Here is a 25,168-nt window from a genome sequence, read left to right on the forward strand (position 1 = left end):
AATAGGTAAAAAGTCATAGAATACCCTTGCCTCAGGTCTGGCAGTTTTAAAAGATGTTCCGGTTTGAAAACATCAGGATATAAACTGTGAATATGGACCTTAATGCATAGAGATGTTAAACAAACTACTCAAAGCTTCTGAGAATTACAACATATTAACCCCCTTAAGACTTTACCAGGAAATGAAACCTCTTTGTGGTTTGCAATCTGCCTCTTGATTGTCCACCATTTACTGCGAAGCCACTGTGGGGAACGCACGCTGCTCCAGCCTTCAGCCAGCAGGTCCCAATTGATATCATTTTCATCAAACACTTCTAGCTCTGCTATTCTGGCAGGATTACAGAGGAGAGAAAATAGGATGTTAGCAGATCCATCTTGTTCAGAAGGAATGTACATTATTGCATTGAATGAAAAAGCCTTCCTTGTAGGGCTTCCTAGTATCCCTATCCCACACTATTCTCATTTGTGTCCCCTTGCCTTTAATAATAATAATAATAATAATAATAATAATAATATTTTGTCGTAGGCTTTCATGGCCGGAATCACTGGGATGTTGTAGGTTTTTTCGGGCTATATGGCCATGGTCTAGAGGCATTTTGTTCCTGATGTTTAGCTTGCATCTATGGCAAGCATCATCAGAGGTAGTGAGGTCTGTTGGAAGTAGGAAAATGGGTTTATATATCTGTGGAATGACCAGGGTGGGACAAAGGACTTTTTGTCTGCTGGAGCTAGGTGTGAATGTTCCAACTGACAGTTAAAACATTCACACCTAGCTCCAGCAGACAAAAAGTTCTTTGTCATTCCACAGATATATAAACCCATTTTCCTACTTCCAACAGACCTCACTACTTCTGAGGATGCTTGCTGTGAAGATCCCTTACCTTGCCAGCGTAGGTGGCAGGGCCTAGGAGAGACAGGCTAGTTAGTTTCAGCTTAGAAGGCCTGGCAGAGGGCAGCAGGAGCCATCTTAGTTTAGGGAAAATTCCAGTTCAGAGAGGGGGAGTGGCCTAGGCCTGAGCCAGCCTGGAAACAGCCAGGATTGGTTTGTTAAAGGGGGGCGGAGTTGGACTGTTTGGAGGGAAAGAAAGAAGCTGTTTTTAGCGTGTCAGTCTGGTTGATGTTAGAGTTAGAGCAGGATTACAGTTTTAGGAGTTCAAGTTTAGAATAGGCAGTTTGCCTGAAGTTTGCCAGCCAAGTGAGCTGTGGCAAACTTGGTACAGCTATTTAGGGAAGAAATAGCTGGGTTTTGTAGTAGAAACTGTAACAAAGACAGAACCATTCTCATGCAACCGCTACGCTTTTCAAGAACATTTTATCTGTAACAGCCAAGCTTATTGAACTGCATTCACTTCATTCTGTACCTCTATCAATAAACGTTACTTGTTATTTTTGAAACTTAAAAGCCTGAGTCCAGTGTACATTTGTGGATTTAGTCCCTTTTCCTTTTAAAGCAACCTCATCTGTTTTCCTTCAAAGAAGCCATTTAAAAGACACAGTACTTGGTGGTCCAAGAAGCCTTTTGAATAGTTTAACCAGTTAGAGGGTTCCTGTTCATTTAGGTTATGGTGGCAGCGAAAGTTTAAATAGAGAGACATCTCCTCAAACGTTCTATAGGTGCCAGTGAAGTCTTTATTTTAGAGGGACAGTTGGTGTGATCTATTTGCCCCCTGTCCAGTTATATTGATTGGTGCCATATCGTAAAGGAGTCTTTATAATTTGGTGTCAGATGGTGGGATTGATCGTATTGCCATCTGCCCAGTTATTATACTTGCCATAGATGCAGGCGAAACGTCAGGAAAAAAATGCCTCTAGACCATGGCCATATAGCCCGAAAAAACCTACAACAACCCATAATAATCTTTATTTAATACCCCATCTCCATCTCCCCAGTGCGGACTCAGGGCGGCTTACACGAGGCCAAGCCCAACAGCATATTATTATTATTATTATTATTATTATTATTATTATTATTATTATTAACTTTATTTGTACCCTGCCAGCATCTCCCGAAGGACTCGATGCGGCTTACAAGGGCCAAGGCCTCAACACACAATATAACAATACAAAAGATAAGGCAAATTAAAAACAATTAAAGCAATATAAACAACAAGCAATAAACAATACACTAAAACACAATAGAACTGGACCGGGCCAGGGTAATGGGTATAGGATTAAAAGTGCTGATGTGACAGGTGGTATATAAGGCTTATAGGGCAAGTGCAGAGTGCGATGTGCAGCAATCTTAGTTCTAATAAAGTGCTTATGGGACTTGGTATTGGAGATTTCCTAATCTGGGAAGGCGCATCGGAACAGCCAGGCCTTCAAGTTCTTTCTGAAGACTGCCAATGTAGGGGCCTGTCTAAGATCTTTGGGGAGGGTGTTCCAGAGTCGGGGGGCCACCACAGAAAAGGCCCTGTCTTGTGTCCCCACCAAACGCGCTTGCGACGCAGGCGGGATCACGAGCAGGGCCTCTCCAGATGACCGAAGTGCACGTGTGGGTTCGTAGACGGAGATGCGATCACGCAAGTAGGGTGGTCCCAAACCGTTCAGGGCTTTGTAGGTAAGCACCTGCACCTTAAATTGGGCTCGGAAAATAAACGGCAGCCAGTGGAGCTCCTTGAACAGGAGGGTTGACCTCTCTCTGTAAGGAGCGCCAGTTAACATCCTGGCTGCTGCTCGTTGGACCAGTTGGAACTTCCGAGCCGTTTTCAAGGGCAGCCCCACGTAGAACGCATTGCAGTAGTCCAATCTGGAGGTGACCATATTACAATCAAATAAAAGCAAAACACAATAACAACCCAGTAAAATAATACAACATATGAGTACAAAAAACAATAAAACAAAATCATACACAATAAAATAACTATGAGCGGGCCGCATGTGCAAGATAAAATACTAAAATGTTAAAAACACTAAAAATCAGGATGAGATATGGATGGAGCAGATTGTTTGTGAGGGAGAAACTCATAAGGGAACGGGGTCATAAAAATAGACTTTCATACAGGTGGGGAAATATACTCTCGGGACAAAAATAAAAGTTGAGGGGGAGCAACTGTGTATGATTGTATGGCTACTCTCCAAAAGCGCATTGGAAAAGCCAGGTTTTGAGATCCCTCTTGAAAGTTTCTAAGGTGGAGGCCTTCCTAATCAAACCGGGCAATGAGTTCCAGAGTCGGGGGGCCACAGAGGAGAAGGCTTGCTCCCTTGTGCTTACAAGATAATGGCAGGGGCGAATTGAGAGCCTCCCCCAAGGATCTAAGAGCTCAGGCTGGTTCATGGAGAGTGACCCAGTCATGAAGGTAGGCGGGTCCCAACCCATTTAGGGCTTTGTAGGTGATAACCTGCACCTTGAATTGGGACCGGAAGACAAACGGCAGCCGGTGAAGCTCTAAGGAGAGTTGACCGTTCCCTGTAATTTGCCCCAGTTATTAGTCTGGCTGCTGCACATTGGCTTTGTTGTCTTCAAAAAACTTATCTCTTGGCTTTTTTTTTTTTTTGAGGAATATGTCACTTCACAGCATCGTTCCATTCAGCCTCCAATGAAAAGAGGATTTATCCAAAATTATGTTGGATCATAATCCTATATCAATTTTGTGTGTGTGTGTGTGTGCCAGGAGCGACTTGAGAAACCGCAAGTCGTTTCTGGTGTGAGAGAATTGGCAGTTTACAAAAATGTTGCCCAGGGGACACCTGGATGTTTGATGTTTTACCATGCTTGTGGGAGGCTTCTCTCATGCCCCCGCATGGGGAGCTGGAACTGACAGAGGGAGCTCATCTGTGCTCTCCCCGGATTTAAACCTTCAGTACTGCTGGCACAAGGGTTTAACCCATTGCGCCACTGGGGGCTCCTATTCTATAATCCTAGTGATATAGGATTATAGTTTTGGGTAGAATCCCCATTTTTGGTATCAGCCCCCTTATAGTATTTTCTGGAATGGGATTGATACCTTCATGGGAGGAAAAAAGTGAAGTCCACAACTTTTCCTATTTTAATTGCAATGAATTTATCAATCCTAAATTAGGTTCTTGTGGGTTTTTTCGGGCTATAGGGCCATGTTATAGAGGCATTTCTCCTGACGTTTCGCCTACATCTATGGCAAGCATCCTCAGAGGTACCACCTCTGAGGATGCTTGCCATAGATGCAGGCGAAACGTCAGGAGAAATGCCTCTAGAATATGGCCCTATAGCCCGAAAAAACCCACAAGAACCTAGTGATTCCAGCCATGAAAGCCTTCGACAATCCTAAATTATTCAGTAAGTTGAAAAAAAGATTTCAGGAGTTTGTCCCATTTTTGGTTGATTATTCAGAAGGAATGTCACATTGCTCTTGTTCGCATTGGTCTGTAAGACTGAAAAGCTATGCTATTTGGGGCATATCAATGTGCAACTAGTAAACAAGAAGGACTGCTAGTGGTTAGGAAAGGAGAAACACCCTGTCAGCGTGGACAAGATCTCATGAATGAGCTACCCAATACTCAGGACTGCAACCTACTAACAGGCTGAAGTGGGAAAGACTACTTTTTCTGGACTGAAACTCCTAGAATTACTCTCAGAGCATCACTGAGGGATTTAGGAAGATATAATTAAAAATATAAATTGTTCCAACATTAAGTGGACTGTGGTTTTCATGTATCCACTTCTGATGTACCTTCTCAGTGGATATTTACCCTGATAACATTATGCAAGATCTAAAATTCAATCTGTAAACCAATTAGCCAATCTATGAATCATATGAGAATCAAAACACCTAAACACGGTAGCTTTTGGGGGGAGAATTTTCAGAAATATTACAATCACTGAAAATCTAAAGGGATACTTTCAAGTCCACCTCTCCATTTAAATACAAATTGTTTTCTAGAAAGGGAGCACAAACCTAAGGATCAGGTTTATTTCATCCTCCTTAGTCCATTCAGTGCCCCCACTTTGTTTCCAGTTTAGATAGTTGAGCCATTTAGAGCGGCACTGCTTTTCAGACCGTGTCCCAACTCGTTCTGCCACAGCAGCCCAGGATACGCCTTGTGTGACAATGTCACCAGGTTCCGTACTAGTTAATTCATGTACCACTTCGGCAAGCCTCTTTTCTTCTTCTTCTGTCCATTTGCCTGAAATTAAGGAAGGAAGGAAAAGGAAAGGGTTAGGGATGTCCAAAGAACTTCTAACTGTGTTAAGACTCAAAAGAGACATGCACAAGAAGTGGAAAAAGGGGGAAATCACCAAAGAAGAATTCAAACAAATAGCCAACACCTGTAGGGAAAAGGTCCGCAAGGCTAAAGCACAAAATGAGCTCAGGCTTGCCAGTGACATTAAAAACAACAAAAAGAGCTTCTTTTCTTATGTCAGTAGAAAAGGGAAGAACAAGGAGGTGATAGGGCCTCTTCGGGGTGAAGATGGGGCAATGCTGACAGGGGATAGGGAAAAGGCAGAACTGCTTAATGCCTTCTTTGCCTCGGTCTTCTCACAAAAAGAAAGTAACCTTCAATCTCAGCAAGATGGAGTGGATGAGGGATTAGAGAAGATCCAACCCCAAACTGGGGAACTAATTGTCCAGGAATACCTGGCTGCTCTAAATGAGTTCAAGGGCCAGATCAACTACACCCAAGAGTATTGAAGGAACTATAAGGAACATTAAGATCGTCCGGGGAGGCCCTGCTCTCGGTCCCGTCGGCGTCACAGGCACAGTTGGCGGGGACGAGGGACAGGGCCTTCTCGGTGGTGGCTCCTCGGCTACGGAATGCCCTACCTGTAGACATCAGACAGGCCCCTTCGCTGCTGGAGTTTTGGAAGAAGGTTAAGACTTGGCTCTACGAGCAAGCGTTTGGCTAAACGGTGCAACTGAACACAGGAAGACGGTAAAATTGAACATAGGAATGGCACAAGGATTATGAGAATGGATTTTGCTCTGTTATCGAGGCGTTATGAATTGATAATAATAGTTGATTTTGTGTTGTGTATGATGTGTTTTAACTGTTTATTGTTGTGATAACCTGCATTGTATAAACCGCATTGAGTCGTCTAATTTAGGCTGAAAAATGCGGTATAGAAATAAAGCAAATATTTATTTATTTATTTATTTATTTGCTATACTTGTATACCGCCGTTTCTCAGCCTAGCCGGCGACTCAACGCGGTTTACAACAACTTATAACAAACAACAGTATACAGTTTAAAAACATAAAAACACAATCCACAATACATATATCAATAAACAATCCAATTCATCTCTTGACTAAAATTGCGATCCAGTTTCGTCGTCCAAATTGCCAGTCCTTCAATCATTACACTTATTGCACTGAGTTAACCGAACGCCTGCTCGAACATCCAGGTTTTTAGTCTTTTCCGGAATACCATCAATGAGGGGGCTGATCTTATCTCCATGGGGAGGGCGTTCCATAGCCGCGGGGCCACCACAGAAAAGGCCCTGTCTCTCGTCCCCGCCAGCCGCACCTGTGAAGCAGGCGGGATAGAGAGCAGGGCCCCCCCAGAAGATCTTAGGGTCCTGGTGGGCTGATAGGCCGAGATACGTTCGGATAGGTAAGTTGGGCCAGAACCGTTTAGGGCTTTAAAGGCCAACGCCAGCACTTTGAATTGAGCCCGGTAGCAGATCGGCAGCCAGTGGAGCTGGTGCAGCAGAGGAGTTGTATGCTCCCTGCGCTCCGCTCCAGATTAGTATCATGGCTGCCGAGCGTTGGACTAATTGGAGCTTCCGGGCCGTCTTCAAAGGCAACCCCACGTAGAGAGCGTTGCAGTAGTCTAAACTAAAATAAATAAATAAACTAGCGGAAGTCATCTCGGAACCATTGGCAATCATCTTTGAGAGTTCTTGGAGAACGGGAAACGTTCCAGCAGACTGGAGGAGGGCCAATGTGGTCCCAATCTTCAAGAAGGGAAAAAAGGATGACCCAAACAATTACCGTCCGATCAGCCTCACGTCGATACCAGAGATTATGCATATAATACAAGAGAAGTGTGGTGTTCTCAAAACTTGGGCTTAATGTGCCAAGGTATCTTTAGTGCTCCACTTCTCTTCTACAATGGAACCTCAAATTAAGAGTGTCCCAACTTAAGAGCATTTTGAGTTAAGAACCACACCTCAACCTGGGTTTAGCTTTGACATAAGAGCAGCGTTTTGTGTTAATAGATAGCGCCAGAAGAAGCTTTAGCGTGATAGTACAGGGCTATAGGGCTTCAAGCTCCCAAAATGCTCTTGTTCATTTTGGGAACTTGCTGTCTGCTTTTCTTTTGTATGCTTTGAGGAACTTTGGGTTAGTTGATTTTGTGTGGTTTTTATTCTTGGTATGTTTGGTTCCATGAAGAGAGAGAGGGAGGGAGGCTGAAATGAGTACAGTATGAAGAAAATGATGCTTCTTCTCTTCACTTTGTGCCTTGTGCTTTCTTGCCACAACTTTGTGCTTTGACCAATTTAAAGTTGATCTTTCTTAGACAAATGGGAATTTTTTTAATAGACATGCTACTAACAGCAGCTAGATTACTAATAGCAAAATATAGGTTTTATAGAAGAGGAAATGAAAATACAAATTAATGAATGTTATAAAGAAGTTTGGAAAATGGCAGTGATTGATAAGCTAACATCAAGGTTAAAAATAAAGAAGGGACTATGGAAAGAATGACTTTGAAAATATTTGGAGAATATTCTTCGAAAAAGTTCTGGAAAAAGAAGACAAGAATTTACCTCCACAAGAAGAACTGAACTTTTGGTGGAATTTTAGAAAAAGAGATGGCTCTGAAGAGGTGGAGAATGGGGGTGAAAGAAAATCAAAGAGGGGGATTCCCCGGCATGATTTTTGGTTTTACTGGCATGCTGATATTATCTATATATATAAAAACCTTATAGTCGTCGTTAGTGGCCTAAAAACAAACAAACTATGGGGTCAACTGACATCAAATTTGGCCTCTAAACTTCTTATACCACAAAGTATGACCAACAATAATAAAAAAATAAAAGAAACCACCAAAAAGAACTAAAACGTTCTAAAAAAGGAGAGGACAACATGGAGCGTGCGCACAAGGGTGGGGAGGGTGCACACGCGCAGGAGAGCTCCTCCAGTGTCTCTCTCACCTCGACTAACAAGTCCTCAGCGCTCTGGCTGCTTGCTTTCCCCACCCCCATTGCCTTTTCCTCATCGCCGAAAGAAGCACCAGCCGGCAGGGAAGGGAGGGAGGGAGGCAGGGAGAAGCCCCGCTGCTCAGAGGGAGGGAAGGAGGGAGCTCCACAGGGGGCTGCTGTGCTACTGCCAGTGAGGGCAGAGCCCTGTTTACATTGCTGGCAGCTCAAACACTGGACGAGGGAGTCGGTTTGGGGAGACGTGGGCCCTGAGCAGCCGCACAAAATTGACCACTCGCACTTCCTTGGCCCGTAAAGGTGTGTGTGCTTGTGCCTCATATAAATTATTATGAACCTGAGGCTGGCCATCTGTCAGGAGTGCTTTGGTTGTGCTCTTCCCATATGGTAGAAGGGGCTAGACTAAATGGCTTTTGGAGGTCTCTTTCTACCCTACTATTCTATTATTCACCAAAGTCTGAATGGCCATCTGTCAGGAGTGCTTTGGTTGTGCTCCTCCCATATGGTAGAAGGGCTGGACCTTATTGTTTTAACTGTTATTCTTGTGATGTATATGTTGTAAGCATCGCTGATGCCTACGTGAGGCTGCCCTGAGTCCCCCTTGTGGGGAGAAGGGTGGGATAGAAGCATATGAAATAAATACATAAATAAATAATGTACAGTATATGTCTATATAATTGTAAATTCTTCAAAAAATAATAAAGAATAAAATAAAGTTGATCTTTCCTTTTTACTGTTCTATGTGAGGGAACATTTATACATTATTTGTTAATTATAAAGTACATTTTCTTGTTTTAAAACATGTAACGACAGAAATTGAGAAGGGTAGGTTGGGGGTGGGGGGAGAGAATGAATTAATAGCATTTCAATGAGGAAATTCACAATTCAAAGTGCTGGGGTTGACCTATAAATCCCTAAACAATTCCGGCCCAGTTTACCTGTCCGAACGGATTCTCCCCTATGAACCATTAAGGTTGTTAAGATTGTCTGGAGGGGCCCTGCTCTCGGTCCCACCACCCTCGCAATCGCGTCTGGTGGGGACGAGGGACAGGGCCTTCTTGGTGGTGGTGCCTCGGCTCTCGAACTCTCTCCCATTAGAGATTAGAACTGCTCCTTCCCTCCTGACCTTTAGATTGGTGAAAACCTGGCTCTGGAATTTGGCATTTGATGAGTGAGGCAATAACTCTTGACCACACGGACGGATGGGGATGAATAGTGATTTTATGTTAACGATTTGGCCTTATATAATTATATGATAGTACTTTAATGTGTTTATATTAGTGTATTATTGGATGTGATGTTTTTAAACTATTGTGTATGAATTCCTTTGTTGTAAAGAGCTTGGTCATGGAACAAGTTAAACTAAAGGCAACACTGTATTTGAAATTGGCCCCTACCCAAAAATTCAACGATTAATGGCTTGAAAATGTTTTCTTTAATTCGTAAAAACAAGCATTGATTTTGCCATTTTATATAAGAGACATCATTTTGCTAGACTACTGTATATAGCGGGTCTTCAGCATCCATGAATTTTGGTGTCCATGGAAGATCCTGGGACCAATGCCCTGCAGATACCACGAGGCCACTGTATTTATTTTTCCTCCAGCCTTTTTTCTGCATTTACAAGTTTGAAAAGACTCTGCCCAAAACTAGCCAAAAGAAGCTGTGAGAGCAAATATAAATACTGATAAATCTGAGACACAGGGTGCGTCAGATGTTTCCTGCATCATGAGATACAATTTCACCCACTTTTAGACATACTTGTATGATTTACAAGCAGAAGGCAAGAACTGTTAATGACACAGTGTAGCATAGTAGTTCTGCATGTAAAACTAGGCTATAGCTGACTACCCAACACCCATGATCTTTCCATTGAATTGAGGCAGACATTCCACACATCTTGGCCATCCTGCGGCTAGTAGACAGAAGAGAGCAAAGATGTGTCAGGATATGTCTCTCTAGCCCAGTGGTTCTCAACCTGTGGGTCCCCAGATGTTTTGGCCTTCAAGTCCCAGAAATCCTCCTACAAGATACATCCTACATATCTCTGTTCATGCCCAGCATTTATTTTTAAAATTTTGAATTATTACATCTGACCTGGCCATAGATTTTTAAACCCTTGCGTGTTATTGTCTATATGTTGAGTTATACTAATTGTATTGTTTTATTTTCTTATTGCTTGTTGTTTGATGTGTTGTTGGGCTTGGCCTCATGTAAGCCGCTCCGAGTCCCCTTGGGGAGATGGTAGCGAGGTATAAATAAAGTTATTATTATTATTATTATTATTATTATTATTATTATTAATATTATTACTAGCCGTCCGCTGCCACGAGTTGCTGTGGTTGTCTGGTAATCTGGAAAATAATGTAATGAGAAAATGTTCGTTTCTAATATACGTAATGTCTTTCTGCTTGTGGGTAAACAGTATTTCTTGCTGTTTCTTTGTCAGTGTTGATGTGGAGAGTGTCTGGTTTGCCTACTCTGGAACATACAACTTATCATTGTCATTCTTTAGGGGTCCCTTTCAAATCTATAGTACTCTCTCTCTCTCTCTCTCTCTCTCTCTCTCTCTGAATCATATCTATCTATCTATCTATCTATCTATCTGTCTATCTATATCTATGGCTGGATGGCTCTTTGTCAGGAGGGCTTTGATCATGTTTTCTTGCCCAGGTGAAGGTTGTTGGACTGGATGGCCTTAAGTATGGGGGTTCTGTGTGGGAAGTTTTCCCCAATTCCGTTGTTGGTGGGGTTCAGCACGCTCTTAGATTGTAGGTGAACTATAAATCCCAGTAACTACAACTCCCAAATGTCAAGGTCCATTTCCCCTAAACTCGATCTGTGTTCATATTTGGGCATATGGAATATTTGTGCCAAGTTTGGTCCAGATCCATCATTGTTTGAGTCCACAGTGCTCTCTGGATGTAGGTGAACTACAACTCCCAAACTCAATGTCAATGCCCACCAAACCCTTCTAGTGTTTTCTGTTGGTCATGGGAGTCCTGTGTGTCACGTTTAGTTCAATTCCATAATTGGTGGAGTTCAGAATGCTCTTTGTATAAATCCCAGCAACTACAACTCCCAAATGACAAAATCATTTTTTTTTTTTTGCGTGAAGGACATACATTGGGTTGTTAGGTGTAGGCTGTCCAAATTTGGTGTCAATTGGCTCACTGGTTTTTGAGTTCTGTTAATATCACAAATGAACATTACATTTTTATTTATATAGATTATTATTATTAAAAGGAGAAGGATCGTTTATAAGAAGCTTTATCGCCTTAATGCAAAACTTCTATGACAAATATATGCGGTATGGCGCTGAAATTTAAATATCTATTATTGAAAGCCAATCTATATGCCAATGAAACTATTTCAACTGAGAAAAATACCAGCATACCAAGACTTAACTTGATTTTTTTCCTTTGTCAATTATTGTAGTATTTATACCTGTATTGCAGGTATCCTTCATCAGCCTGCATCGGTCTTTCACTGAAGAAGCACTTCTTCCAAGAGCTGCTCCTATCGTTGCCCAGTCATTGCCATGCTTTATCCTTAACCTAAATGGAAGAATATGGTTAGTATTCACCACAAGTGCCTTGTCAAATAGTAAACAAGCGGTTTCTTTGTGCACTAGCTGTACCCGCCATGCGTTGCTGTGGCCAACCTTCCCTCCCTCTTTCTCTCCTTCCTTCCCTCTTTCCTTCCTTTCCTCTTTTTCTTTCCCTATTTCTCTTCTTTCTTCCATCTCTACCTGTTTCTTTCCTCCCTTTCTTTGCTCTTTGGTTACATTCTTACTTCTTTCTTTCCTTCCTTCCATCCTTCACTATCTTTCGTTCCTTCTCTCCTTCCTTCCCTCTCTTTTTCCTTTCACTTTTTTATTTCCTTCTCTCCTTCCTTGCTTCTCTACCTTTGTTTCCTTCCTTCTTTCCCTCCCTCCCTCTCTCCTTCCTTCTTTCCCTCCTTCTCATGTTACTTCTTGACTGTCCCATTTAATAGTGTATTTATATCTTACATAGATAGAAGAAAGGGAAGAAGGAAGGAAGGAGGGACAGGAAGGGAAGAAAAGGGAAGGGAGGGAGGGAAAGAAGGGAAGGAAGGAAAAGAAAGAAGGAGGGACAGGAAGGAAGGAAGGAAGGAAGGAAGGAAGGAAGGAAGGAAGGAAGGAAGGAGGGAAAGGGAGGAGGGGGATGAAGAAAGGAGGGAGGGAAGGAAATGAAGGGGAAGGAAATTAAGAAAGGGAAAGGAGGAAAGGGAGGGAGGGAGAAAAGAAGGAAAGGAAGAAGGAAGGAGGAACAGGAAGGAAGGGAAGGAGGGAAAGAAGAAAAGGAAGGAGAAGGAAGGAAGAAAAGGAAAATAGGGAGGAAGGAAGGAAGGAAGGAAGGAAGGGGAGGAAAGAAGGAAAGGGAGTGAGGGAGAGAAGGAAGGTCCTTCACTCAAGTGCCCTCGACCTTCCTCAACTCCTCCTCCTCCTCCTCCTCCTCCTCCTCCTCCTCCTCCCCCCCTTTTTCCTTGCCTTGGGGTTCTGCCACTGCCGCTGCCACTCATCCGCCCCTTCCTCTTCCAACAGGGAAAGGAGGAGGAGACTGCCCTCCTGACATAGCAGGGAAAGAGAAGGGGCACCATGCAGCAAGCCTCCAACTCCACTCCCATGGTGCCCACTTTTGCGCGTGCGTGTGTGTGTGTGTGTGGCCGTGCACGCATGCCTGGCTCCTCATGCTTTAACAGCCGGCTGTTTCTCGCAAGGAGGAGAGGGCTTGGCCATGGGTCTTTTTGTGGACATGCAGTTTCTACTTTGTGGACATGCAGTTTAGAAGTCCTTTCTGCTTTTTGTTTTTGTTTTGTTTTTGAGTGAAGGACATACATTGGGTTGTTAGTTGTATCGTGTCCAAATTTGGTGTCAATTCCCCCAGTGGATTTTGAGTTCTGTTAATCCCACAAATGAACATTACATTTTTATTTATATAGATTAAAGAATTGAGATAGCCAATTAATCAGTCTACTTTCCCCCTTTTTAGGTGCCAAGATGAGTATTCCAGTTATTTCACAAGTATGCAATAAACTTCGTTCTTCCTCCCTGAAAATCCCAATTCTACCCAGCAGAGAAATAATATCAACGTCAGTGAAGAACTGTTTGAAAGATCACTCCATTGGAAACTCAATGTATAAAGTGTGATGCATTTTTTGTATATTGGTTGTCCCAATAAAGATACCATAATATGGACTTTGAATATAATCCATGACTCTCTCTATTTTTTCCAATTCAAATGAGGTAACAGTTGTTATTTGATATCTAGACACAGAATCTTGACACATTGCTTTCCTTTTTCCCAGGGTAGCTTCCAAATCTCCCAAGGCACCATGGCTCCTGCGGGATTTGGGGAGGTGTAGTTCAAAAGAGTAACCTTTAAAAACTCTTTTTACAGAAGCCTTGCTTCCACAGGCACACAACTCTCTTATTTACATGCTTTTGGCTAACAATTCAATGTCACTTTTGATTTTCATAAGGAACTAGCTGTACCCACCACGTGTTGCTGTGGCCAACCTTCCCTCCCTCTTTCTCTCCTTCCTTCCCTTTCCTTCCTTTCCTCTTTTTCTTTCCCTATCTCTCATCTTTCTTCCATCTCTACCTGTTTCTTTCCTCCCTTTCTTTGCTCTTTGGTTACATCCTTCCTTCCTTCCTTCCCTATCTTTCGTTCCTTCTCTCCTTCCTTCCCTCTCTTTTTCCTTTCACTTTTTTATTTCCTTCTCTAATTCCTTGCTTCTCTATCTTTCTTTCTTTCCTTCTTTCCCTCCCTCCATTCCCTCTTTCCCTCCTTCTCTCGTTACTTCTTAACTGTCCCTTCCATTTAATATTGTATTTATATCTTACATAGAAAGAAGGAAAAGAAGAAGGAAGGAAGGAGGGACGTGAAGGAAGGAAAAAGGAAGGGAGGGAGGGAAAGAAGGGAAGGAAGGAAAAGAAAGAAGGAGGGACAGGGAGGGAGGGAGGAGAAGGAAGGAAGAAGGAAGGAAGGAGGGAAAGAAAGGAGGGGTATGAAGAAAGAAGGGAGAGAAGGAAATGAAGGGGAAAGAAATGAAGAAAGGGAAAGAAGGAGGAAAGGGAGGGAGGAAGGAAAAGAAGGAAAGGAAGAAGGAAGGAGGGACAGGAAGGAAGGGAAGGAGGGAAAGAAGGAAAGGAAGGAGAAGGAAGGAAGGAAAGGGAGGAAAGAAGGGAAGGGAGGGAGAGAAGGAAGGTCCTTCATTCAAGCACCGTGGACCTTCCTCGCCTCCTCCTCCCCTTCTTCCTTGCTCCGTTGCTGCTGCTCGCACTCATCCGCTCTTTCCTCTTCCAACAGGGTAAGGAGGAGGAGACTGCCTCCATCTCCTCCACTCCACTCGCTTGTGTGTGTGTGTGTGGCCGTGCACGTGCGCCTGGCTTTAAAGGTTGGCTGTTTCCCCGCGAGGAGGAGGGGGCGTGGCCATGGGTCTCTGTAAACATGCAGTTTCTCCTTTGTGGACATGCAGTTTAGAAGTCATTTCTGCTTTTGGTTTTCGTTTTTTTTTTTTTTTTTGAGTGGAGAACATACATTGGGTTGTTAGAGATATAGTGTCCAAATTTGGTGTCAATTGCCCCAGTGGTTTCTGAGTTCTGTGAATAGTACAAACGAACATTACATTTTTATTTATATAGATGGAGAAAGTAAGAAAGGAAAATGCTTTAGCTGTCAAGCAGTGATGGAATGGACGTCCCAGAAAGAACCTTAAGGTTCTTCTGAACTGTTTATAAGATCCAATTCAAAGAAAATATAACTTACTCCTTGAGTTTTTGAATTTCATCAGGAGTGTACCTGTGGAACACAAAAACAACAGGTTTAATTAGCAAATTATATACACACACACCAAATTTTTGACTTTACATTTCTGAGCATGACATTATTCAAAGGGAGTAAAATGATAGTGGCTTTCAGAACCAAGTGAAATGTGATCTTTTTGGAGTGTTGTGTGTTTTCTGGTCTGTATGGCCGTGTTCTAGCAACATTTTCTCCTGACAGCCATACAACCTGGAAACTACACAACACTCTAGCCTTTGAGAATACAGTGATATTTCTATTAATTATGCCTTACTATATTTATTTAGTTAACTGATTCCTTAATGTATTCCTTAATGGCCTGAAAAAACAGAAGCAACACAATGTATTCAAATACAATGTAAGAACAGAAAGAAAAAAAATCAAAGGCACTAAAATACAAATAAGAAACTTCTCTTGAAGGGGAAAACCCAATGTATTTTTAAAAAGCAAAATACAGATTGAACATATTGGCCAAGATCTGGCATTAAGGTAGTAAAGCTTAAAGTTCTGCAAAAATATTTTAGGTAGAATTCAGGGAGCAAGACACTTTTCCTCATGTAGTAGAGGCATCTGAATGAAGGAACAAACTCAAAAGCTCTATATAATTCTACAATTTTAATTGTATTTGTTTATTTTTATATTTAGATGTATTGGTATTGAATCGCTGCCTGCTGGAAGGCTGCCTTGAGTCTCCTTTTAGGGCAAGAAAGGCAGGATAGAAATATGTGAAATAAATAAATAAATATTATTTGCAACAGGCACCAGTTTATTTATTTATTTATTATTCGAGCTTATATGCCGCCACTCCCCTGGGGCTCGGAGCGGCTTACAAGAATGGCTAAAATCTAACAAAATTTAAAAGCAATTTAAAACAATTTAAAAACAGCAGTATCAAACATCAAAAGCCTGTCGAAACAGGTATGTCTTACATGCCTTGCGGAAAGCTGGTAAGTCCCGCAAGGCACGGACTTCAGGTGGCAGAGTATTCCAGAGTGATGGTGCCACTGCTGTGAAGGCTCTGCGTCTGGTTGCTGATAGACGCAAGGTCTTGACACTAGGAATTTCCAATAGATCTTGGTCCTCAGAATGGAGGGATCTCTGGGGTTGGTAGGGGGTGAGGCGGTCCCTCAGGTACATCGGCCCCAGACCATGCAAGGCCTTAAAGGTGAGTACCATCACTTTGAAAGTGATCCGGTGCTCAATTGGTAACCAATGCAGCTGTAGTAAGATTGGTGTATGTGGCATCTCATCGGAATTCCCGCAAGAAGCCGAGCAGCTGCATTTTGTACCAACTTGAGCTTCCGGATCACCGACAGAGGAACGCCAATGTAGAGGGCGTTACAGTAGTCCAGTCTTGAGATGACCGTGGCCTGGATCACCGTAGCTAGGTCGTCCCTGGACAGGTAGGGGACCAACCGTCTAGTCTGCCGCAGATGAAAAAAGGCGGTTCTGCTAATGGCGGAGACCTGGGCCTCCATCGTCAGCAGAGGATCCAAAAGGACTCCCAGACTCTTTACCAATGATGACGGGTGTAGCGCCTCGCCATCCAGGGTAGGCAGCTGGATATCCCCACTGTCCGGTCGATCTAGCCATAGGATCTCCGTCTTTGCTGGATTCACCCTCAACCTGCTAGCACGCAGCCATCCAGGCACTGATGGAAACAATCGGGTACAGAATCCAGTCGGCCTTCCATCTTCAGCACCAGCTGAGTGTCATCGGCGTACTGATAACACTCAAGCCCAAAACCTCGAACCAGCTGAGCAAGTGATTGCATATAGATGTTAAACAACAGAGGGGAGAGAGGGGACCTCTCAGAGACCAGGCCTCCCCTCTCCACTCGCTGTCCACGGTTGTGAAGGAAGGAGGACAGCCAGTTTAAAGCTGTCCCCCTGACTCCAGCAACAGCAAGGCGGTGGGTCAAAAGATTGTGGTCGACTGTGTCAAATGCTGCTGTGAGATCCAATAACACAAGCAGCGCTAACCCGCCCTGGTCAAGCTGGCATCGAAGGTGATCCGTGATGGAGACCAGCACAGTCTCTGTCCCATGCCCCGCACGGAAGCCGGACTGGAAGGGATCTAGTCCGGCTGTGTCATCTAGGAATTGCTGCAACTGCTCCAGTTGGCAGATCTTTAAACTTTAGTAGGGAAAAAATAGATCCCACAAGCATGGTGTCTTGTCAAACCCTGTATCAGTTGTTTAGAATTACCACTTCCTATTAGCCTTATGTTAAGTGGAATAAAGAATCAACCACTTCAAGAAAGTGTGCGACAGTTTCACAGTTCCTCGGGAAATGTCCATTAATGACAAATACATAATACAATTACTTGTCAATATGTCTACGAGTGTTAGGACATAATGTTGTCACTACAGAAGAATGTTCAGATGTGTAGAATTCAAAGGCATGGCTGTGAATCTGGATCAGTATGCAAACTTTTGAGACTGAGAGAAAGAAGAAGGTAGAATAACCTTTCATAGGCTTCAGTCTACCTTATCCATGCATCTGATGAAGTGGACTTAAACCCATGAAAGCTCATGCTACCAACTCCTTTCAGTTTGTCTCAGAAGCGCATTTGGATGTGGATTTATATATACATACAGGCTTTCTCACTAATACTTGTTCCCATAACAAGGCACATTTTTCAAAATCAAATTCTCACCGGGACAGAAAGTGAGGTGAAATTTTCTGAACAGGGGAACCGATGCAAAACAAACACAACAAGGACCTTAAGCCTTCCCTATGCGATCCAAAGCTTTTATACATATATCTACTAGCCGTCCCCTGCCATTCGTTGCTGTGGCCCAGTCTGTGTATATGTTTTTGTGTGTATATATGTGTTTGTGTGTGTGTAGATATTTGTGTATATGTGTATATGTGTGCTTGCATATATAGATATAGATAGATGGGAATATATGTGTGTGCGCATATGTGTGTATACGTGTGTATTTCTGTGTTTATATGTGTATATGTATATTGTGTATATGTGTGCGCTTGTGTATATTTGTGTAAGTATGTCTATATGTATATGTGTGTATGTATGCATGTGTATATCTATATAAATAAAAATGTAATGGTCGTTTGTGGGAACCCTAAAGCACACACAAAAAGCCCAGCAGAACAGGCTTAACCCCCCCCCCAAATAAATTATATATACATATACACATACACTCATATACATATACATATGCACACATACATAAGTATATAGGTATATGTGTATATGTGCATGTGTATATGTAAATATGTGTGCATGTTTATATGTATGTGTATATTTGTGTGTGCTTGTGTATATATATATATATATGTGTGTGTGTGTATCTGCCTGTATGTATGAGTGTATGTGTATATGTATATATAGTTTATGGGGGGGGGGGCAGTTTAAGTCTGTTCTTCTGGTTTTTTTGTGTGTTTTTAGGGGTGATGGACGCTCATTGGCCTGATAGGTTTATTGTGTCCAAATTTGGTGTCAATTCGTCCAGTGGTTTATGTTAATCCCACAAACACACATTATATATATATATATATGGTTGTAGTTACACTTAAAAAATGTACCTGTTCCAACTTACAACTTAAGAAGTCTACAAAACCTATCTTGTTCGTAACTTAGGGGACTGCCTGTGGTTTTGATTCCAGATGCGGACTTACACACAGTTTTAGAAAAAGGTACAATAATAATTTGACACTGTTTATCAAATTTATCTAAATGTTTAAAAACAAATGGGGGGTGGGGGTGGGGAGGAAGGTCATCTTTGTCCACAGCATGCTAATCCTTGTGATGGTGTATGAGAAGAAGTCATCAGCTCACGCACCCTTTCCATATACAGAACCCACATGTTATCATTAATCTAAATTCACTTGGTCCAATATACATGAACAAACAAGAGATGTATGGATCATTTGGTGCAATATACATACATGCACATGTTAGTATGTATAGTGTAGACTTGATATTGCATAATGTCCGATATACAATAGTGATGGTGGGTGAGTAGGTCTTACTCCCATGTCCCAACACAAGAAGAGTTCAAGAATCAATCGAGGTTATCTCATTTTTCTAGTACTGGGAATCTAAATCATGGTCCCATAATTATTCCTCTTTCACATCATGCTAAGTACATCCCCATCTCCCAAGTTTATTTCCCACCTTGGGCTTTGAGGTCATAACACAGTGCTATGATTTAAGAGAGGCATTTGACCATTCACACCCTAAATCATACCGTTTGGGTCAAACGTTAGGTTTCATACTTGCCAACGTGATTTCGATCATCATACATGCGCAGCACCCGTCTATAAACAGCAAAGAGAGGCCGGTTCAGACCCCATGCAATGGTCCTGTAGAAATCTTTTCTTTCATCTTTTGACATCTCAAAGATGATTTCAGTGGCATCTTTGATTCCACGTGCCTAGTCATATTAAGATTTGGAGGACACTTAGTTACCCAATATTTTAAAATGAATACAAGCCGGCGATTTATCAACAAGTGAGGGTTCTGTAGTGCAATATTACACACAATGTGGAAAACATGAACAGCTCTGCTGATGAGATTTGATAAGCAATACTGTTTTATTATTACCTTTTCAATATGGATGCACTTGGTGATGATTTCAAAAATCCCATTGTTGTGTGTTTAAATCAGGTCCAATTTATGCTGACTCTATCAAGGAGTTTTGTTCTGAAGGGGTTTGTTTTTGCGCTCTTTCAGCGGAGAGTATAACACCGGCAAGTTATACTCTCTCAGCCTTCCAATTCCAGCCCAGCTTACTTGTCTGAACCTTTCTCCCTCTATGACCCTCCTTGGAGACGAAGATCATCAGGAGAGGGCCTGCTCTTAATCCCACCACCTTTGCAAGCACGGCTGGTGGGAACGAGAGACAGGCCCTTCTCGGTGGTGGCCCCCTGGCTGTGGAAACCCTTTCTAATGAAATCAGATTTGCCCACTCCCTCCTATCATTTAGGAAAAAACTTAAAACTTGGTTGTTGGACCAAGCATTGGAGCAGCAGACGCAGCGATAATAAGGATAATAATGAGAATGCTTTATTGGACTGGCAATGGACTGACTTGAATTATGACTTGAACTTGTGTGATTTTAATTGGTTATTTATATTTGATATTTTAGCTATTGCTTTAAATGTACATTGTTATTATAATTGTCTTTGTTTGAGCATTTAATGGTTGCCGATTCTGAGGCTGACCTGAGTCCCCTCCAGGGGTGAGAAGGACAGGATACAAATGCATGAAATAAATAAATAAATACCTCCCATCCTTCTCTGCTCCACCTTCATCCCACATCACCCCCCCCCTTTGCATTTTCCAAAAAGACTGCCTTTCAATGTGGCTTTTTTCTTGAGAAGAAAGGGGGAGAGCCACTCCCAACAGATGGCCATGTCGCCTCTGCTGAAAAACCTTCAGAGAAGGAGACTCCACCAGACTTTGAGGCAGCATATGACATTGACTAAAACGGCTTGAAGGCAGACAACAGCTATAATTCTAATTAACTTGACTCTCTCATCAGCCAAAAGCACGCCATTGAAAGACTGGTACATTTACGTTGGTTAATTAAATATATTGTATTTAAATTAAAATTAAATTTAATTAAATATATTGTATTAATTAATTAAATATATTAGGTTGTTGTAGGTTTTTTCGGGATATATGGCCATGGTCTAGACTAGAGGCATTCTCTCCTGACGTTTCGCCTGCATCTATGGCAAGCATCCTCAGAGGTAGTGAGGTCTGTTGGAACTAGGAAAAAGGGTTTATATATCTGTGGAATGACCAGGGTGGGACAAAGGACTCTTGTCTGCTGGAGCTAGGTGTGAATGTTTCAACTGACCACCTTGATTAGCATATAATGGCTTGACAGTGCCTAGAGCAAACTTTTGTTGAGAGGTGATTAGATGTCTACATAGGGACTACCAAACGTAGTGCCCAAACACGAATCAAGGAACATGAAAGGCACTGCAGACTACTCCAACCAGAGAAATCAGCCATAGCAGAGCACCTGATGAACCAACCTGGACACAGCATTTTATTTGAGAACACAGAAATGCTGGACCACTCTCACAACCACCATGTCAGACTACACAGAGAAGCCACTGAAATCCACAAGCATGTGGACAATGTTAACAGAAAAGAGGAAACCATGAAAATGAACAAAATCTGGCTACCAGTATTAAAAAACTCTAAAATTACAACAGCACAACAACAAAGAGGAAACAAACAAGGACATCTAATCACCTCTCAACAAAAGTTTGTTCTAGGCACTGTCAGGCCATTATATGCTAATCAAGGTGGTCAGTTGAAACATTCACACCTAGCTCCAGCAGACAAGAGTCCTTTGTCTCACCCTGGTCATTCCACAGATATATAAACCCATTTTCCTAGTTCCAACAGACCTCACTACCTCTGAGGATGCTTGCCATAGATGCAGGCGAAACGTCAGGAGAGAATGCCTCTAGACTATGGCCATATAGCCTGAAAAAACCTACAACAACCCAGTGATTCCGGCCATGAAAGCCTTCAACAATTAAATATATTGTATGTATACACGCACACACACACAATATATATATATATATATATATATATATATACACACACACACACACACACACACACACACATACACACACAAAATATATATTGTATATATAATTATATTTTATTATTATATTATATTTTATATTTAATTATTTATATTTTTATATTATATTTATAATTAATTGATTAACATATAATTAAATATATGTATATACAGAATTAAATATATTGTATTGTTCTTTCAATTTTTTTGCACTAGAAATAAGACACATGCAGTGTTCATAGGAATGCATTTATATACTTTTTCAAACTACAGTCTCGACCCCAAACAGGCTGAGGGACGGTTAAAACTTTGGGCACACCTGCCTTATACAAATGACTTGGCTTAGACTTTACTTCCCTCAGGTTTGTTTAATGAAGACGGGGTGCATTAAGCCGTGGATTAAAACGGTATGTGACAAAGACTCATTGCCCAAGTGATACTACACTCAGGAGAAAGCAGGATCTAAGCCAAGAACAGAAATAGGCAAAGTGTGACCATCCAAATTGTGCTGAACAACATTCTTCACTACTGGATATACTGACTATGACTGATGAGAATTGCAATCCAACAACTTCTAGAGGGCCATATTTTGCCCATCCTGATCAAAAACGTATGACACAGAAAAGATTAGTCACTTAACCAGCAGAGTAATTGGCTGCAAACAAACCTTTAAATAACGTTCAATGTTGCTCATCAAAATGTCAATTTCTTCTTTCGACCACATTCCTTGTTTCCATTTATGACCTTAAAAAGTGAGGGAAAAACTGTTACACAAACAATACATTACTAGTAGAGAAAATTAATTAGCTCTCACATAGAAAACAGGAACCAGAGAGAGATAGAAATTACCGAAAGGCTAATTGAAGCCAAGGCAATTATGCAACATAATGATCCCTACTGTTTTCCAAGCCAATGCCATGTTGAATGACTTTATGTGTTTGTGATGTAACACACATTTATCTGTGGGCTAACCACATACAGAATGTCTTCAACAAATTAAATCTTAAATGTAAGGATTTGGCATAGCCTTAAGATGTTTATAATAATAATAACAACACTTTATTTGTACCCTGCCATCACTGGACCCCACTCAATTTGACAACTATCGGCCAGTTTCCAACATCCCCTACTTGGGCAAAGTCATGGAACATGTGGTGACAACACAACTCCAGGGATTTCTGGTAGACACTGATTATCTAGATCCGGCACAGTCTGGTTTTAGGCCAGGACATGGAATTGAGACAGCCTTGGTCGCCTTGGTAGATGATCTTCACCGAGAGCTGGACAGGGGGAGTGTGTCCCTGTTAGTTCTGCTGGACCTCTCAGCGGCCTTTGATACTGTCGACCAAGGTATCCTTCTGGGGCGCCTCACAGATATGGGACTTGGGGGTACTGCTTTGCAGTGGCTCCGGTCCTTTCTTGAGGGACGGTCCCAGAACGTGTGGGACTCCACACAACATTGGTTGTGGGGCCGAACAGGTGTCACCCAATAACAACGTTCACCATGCTCAGAATCCGTAGTACATTCCGCATTGTAAAATCCTATCCAAAAGGCCACCTTACTTGGATCTGCGTGCATCATTCGAAAATACACCACACAGTCCTAGACGCTTGGGAAGTGTTCGACTTGTGATTTTGTGATACGAAATCCAGCATATACATCTTGTTTGCTGTGACATACTGTGCTTTTGTGTCAATAATAATAGTAATAATAATGGCTCTGGCATAAACCAATACAGGTGGTCCCAGTGGTGATTGGCACATTGGGTGTTGTGCCAAAATATCTCAGTCGGCATTTGTAAACAATAAACATTGACAAAATTATGATCTGTCAACTGCAAAAGGCCATCTTACTTGGATCTGCGTGAATCGTTCAAAAATACATCACACAGTCCTAAATGCTTGGGAAGTATTTGACTTGTGTTTGACCTCACTACCTCTGAGGATGCTTGCCATAGATGCAGGCGAAACGTCAGGAGAAATGCCTCTAGAACATGGCCATATAGCCTGGAAAAACCTACAACAACCCAGTGATTCCGGCTATGAAAGCCTTCAACAATACATTGTATGACTTGTGATTTTGTGATATGAAATCCAGTATATATATCTCGTTTGCTGTGTCATACTGTCTTTGTGTCAGTATAATTTTTATTTATTTTTATAATTTTTATTTCTCACCCGTCTCTCCTCATGGCTCTAGGTGGGTCACAGCACAATATGATATGCCTGAGGCACAAACAGAACTTATCTATAAAACCATGATGTAACAACATTACAGGTTTATGCGCTATGAACCATCAGAAAGCAAAGGGATCCCTTTCTCAGCCACCCATGTGGAAAATTTTGGATTTCAGGATGAGTGATGGTCAACATGCAATTTGTTCGATATTATATTTTATTGCACATACAAGCATGTATAGGAAGCAGATGTATGAGAACTTACCTTTGTTTGTTAAAGAATCCTTATCTTCTTTGGTTGTAAACCAAGCCTGGCTAACTGCTGATACTTCTTCATTGCTTAGAGAAGAAATTTCATCCAGTTGTTCGTTCTGAAGAATCTGGGGAAGGTAATTGAAGAGTAGTTCTCCTGACTGGCATTCACTGTCATGAAGTACACCAACATCATGAATTATGAATGCAGATATCTTGTAGTGCTTATATTATGAATTTGATTATACTAGAATTTCTGCTGATTATACCAAATCAAGACAGCATTCTAGATGTACATGCTATCTTAGAGTACAGAAAGCAGATTTAAGAAAGTTGGTTTTCTGTTTCATTATACTTATGTACAAGTCTAGACATTTTAGTCAAATGAATGCTACCCCTCTATTCCGCTTTGGTTAGATCACACCTGGAATATTGTGTCCAATTCTGGGCACCACAATTGAGGAGAGATATTGACAAGCTGGAATGTGTCCAGAGGAGGGCGACTAAAATGATCAAGGGTCTGGAGAACAAGCCCTATGACGAGCAGCTTAAGGAGCTGGGCATGTTTAGCCTGAAGAAGAGAAGGCTGAGAGGAGATATGATACCCATGTATAAATATGTGAGAGGAAGCCACAGGGAGGAGGGAGCAAGCTTGTTTTCTGCTTCCCTGGAGACTAGGACACTGAACAATGGCTTCAAACTACAAGAGAGGAGATTCCATCTGAACATGAGGAAGAACTTCCTGACTGTGAGAGCCGTTCAGCAGTGGAACTCTCTGCCGCAGAGTGTGGTGGAGGCTCCTTCTTTGGAAGCTTTTAAACAGAGACTGGATGGCCATCTGTCAGGGGTGATTTGAATGCAATATTCCTGCTTCTTGGCAGGGGGTTGGACTGGATGGCCCATGAGGTCTCTTCCAACTCTTTGATTCTATGATTCTATGAACAACCGGCAAAATCCGGGACAACTTATCAACTGGCCCCTGTAGGTGGCATTGGTGCTTTCCCCTCTTCACGCATTGGCCTTCAACTTATCCAGAAGTCATATAAAAATCTCTAATTTTGGCTCCAAACCTGCTCTTGACTTACACATGAAGCATATATGGTAGTTAGGTTATTTCCTTGTGTATACCCCTCCACCCCTCAATATTTTTTAGTGCTTATAGTTAGAGCTATATATATAAAATGTCCCATTCCTTCCAGTTGATTATATAGCGTAATGTAACTGTATGCATGCAGATGTGACAAGA

General features: G+C 42.0%; 1 protein-coding gene across 1 annotated transcript in view; it reads right to left on the reverse strand.

The window, feature by feature from the left end:
* DMTF1 (cyclin D binding myb like transcription factor 1) overlaps window positions 1–25,168 on the reverse strand; it is a 70,676-nt gene that overhangs the window by 21,986 nt on the left and 23,522 nt on the right. Inside the window, exons 5-11 of the mRNA XM_060778201.2 lie at window positions 23,936–24,050; window positions 22,160–22,236; window positions 19,154–19,311; window positions 14,874–14,906; window positions 11,527–11,636; window positions 4,874–5,102; window positions 176–327 (exon numbers count right to left, since the gene is read on the reverse strand). Of these exons, the coding sequence (XP_060634184.2) occupies window positions 176–327; window positions 4,874–5,102; window positions 11,527–11,636; window positions 14,874–14,906; window positions 19,154–19,311; window positions 22,160–22,236; window positions 23,936–24,050 (874 nt within the window). The remainder of the gene's footprint in view (window positions 1–175; window positions 328–4,873; window positions 5,103–11,526; window positions 11,637–14,873; window positions 14,907–19,153; window positions 19,312–22,159; window positions 22,237–23,935; window positions 24,051–25,168) is intronic.

This window comes from Anolis sagrei, chromosome 5 (assembly GCF_037176765.1).
Source record: "Anolis sagrei isolate rAnoSag1 chromosome 5, rAnoSag1.mat, whole genome shotgun sequence".
In the NCBI taxonomy this organism is placed as follows: Eukaryota; Metazoa; Chordata; class Lepidosauria; order Squamata; family Dactyloidae; genus Anolis; species Anolis sagrei.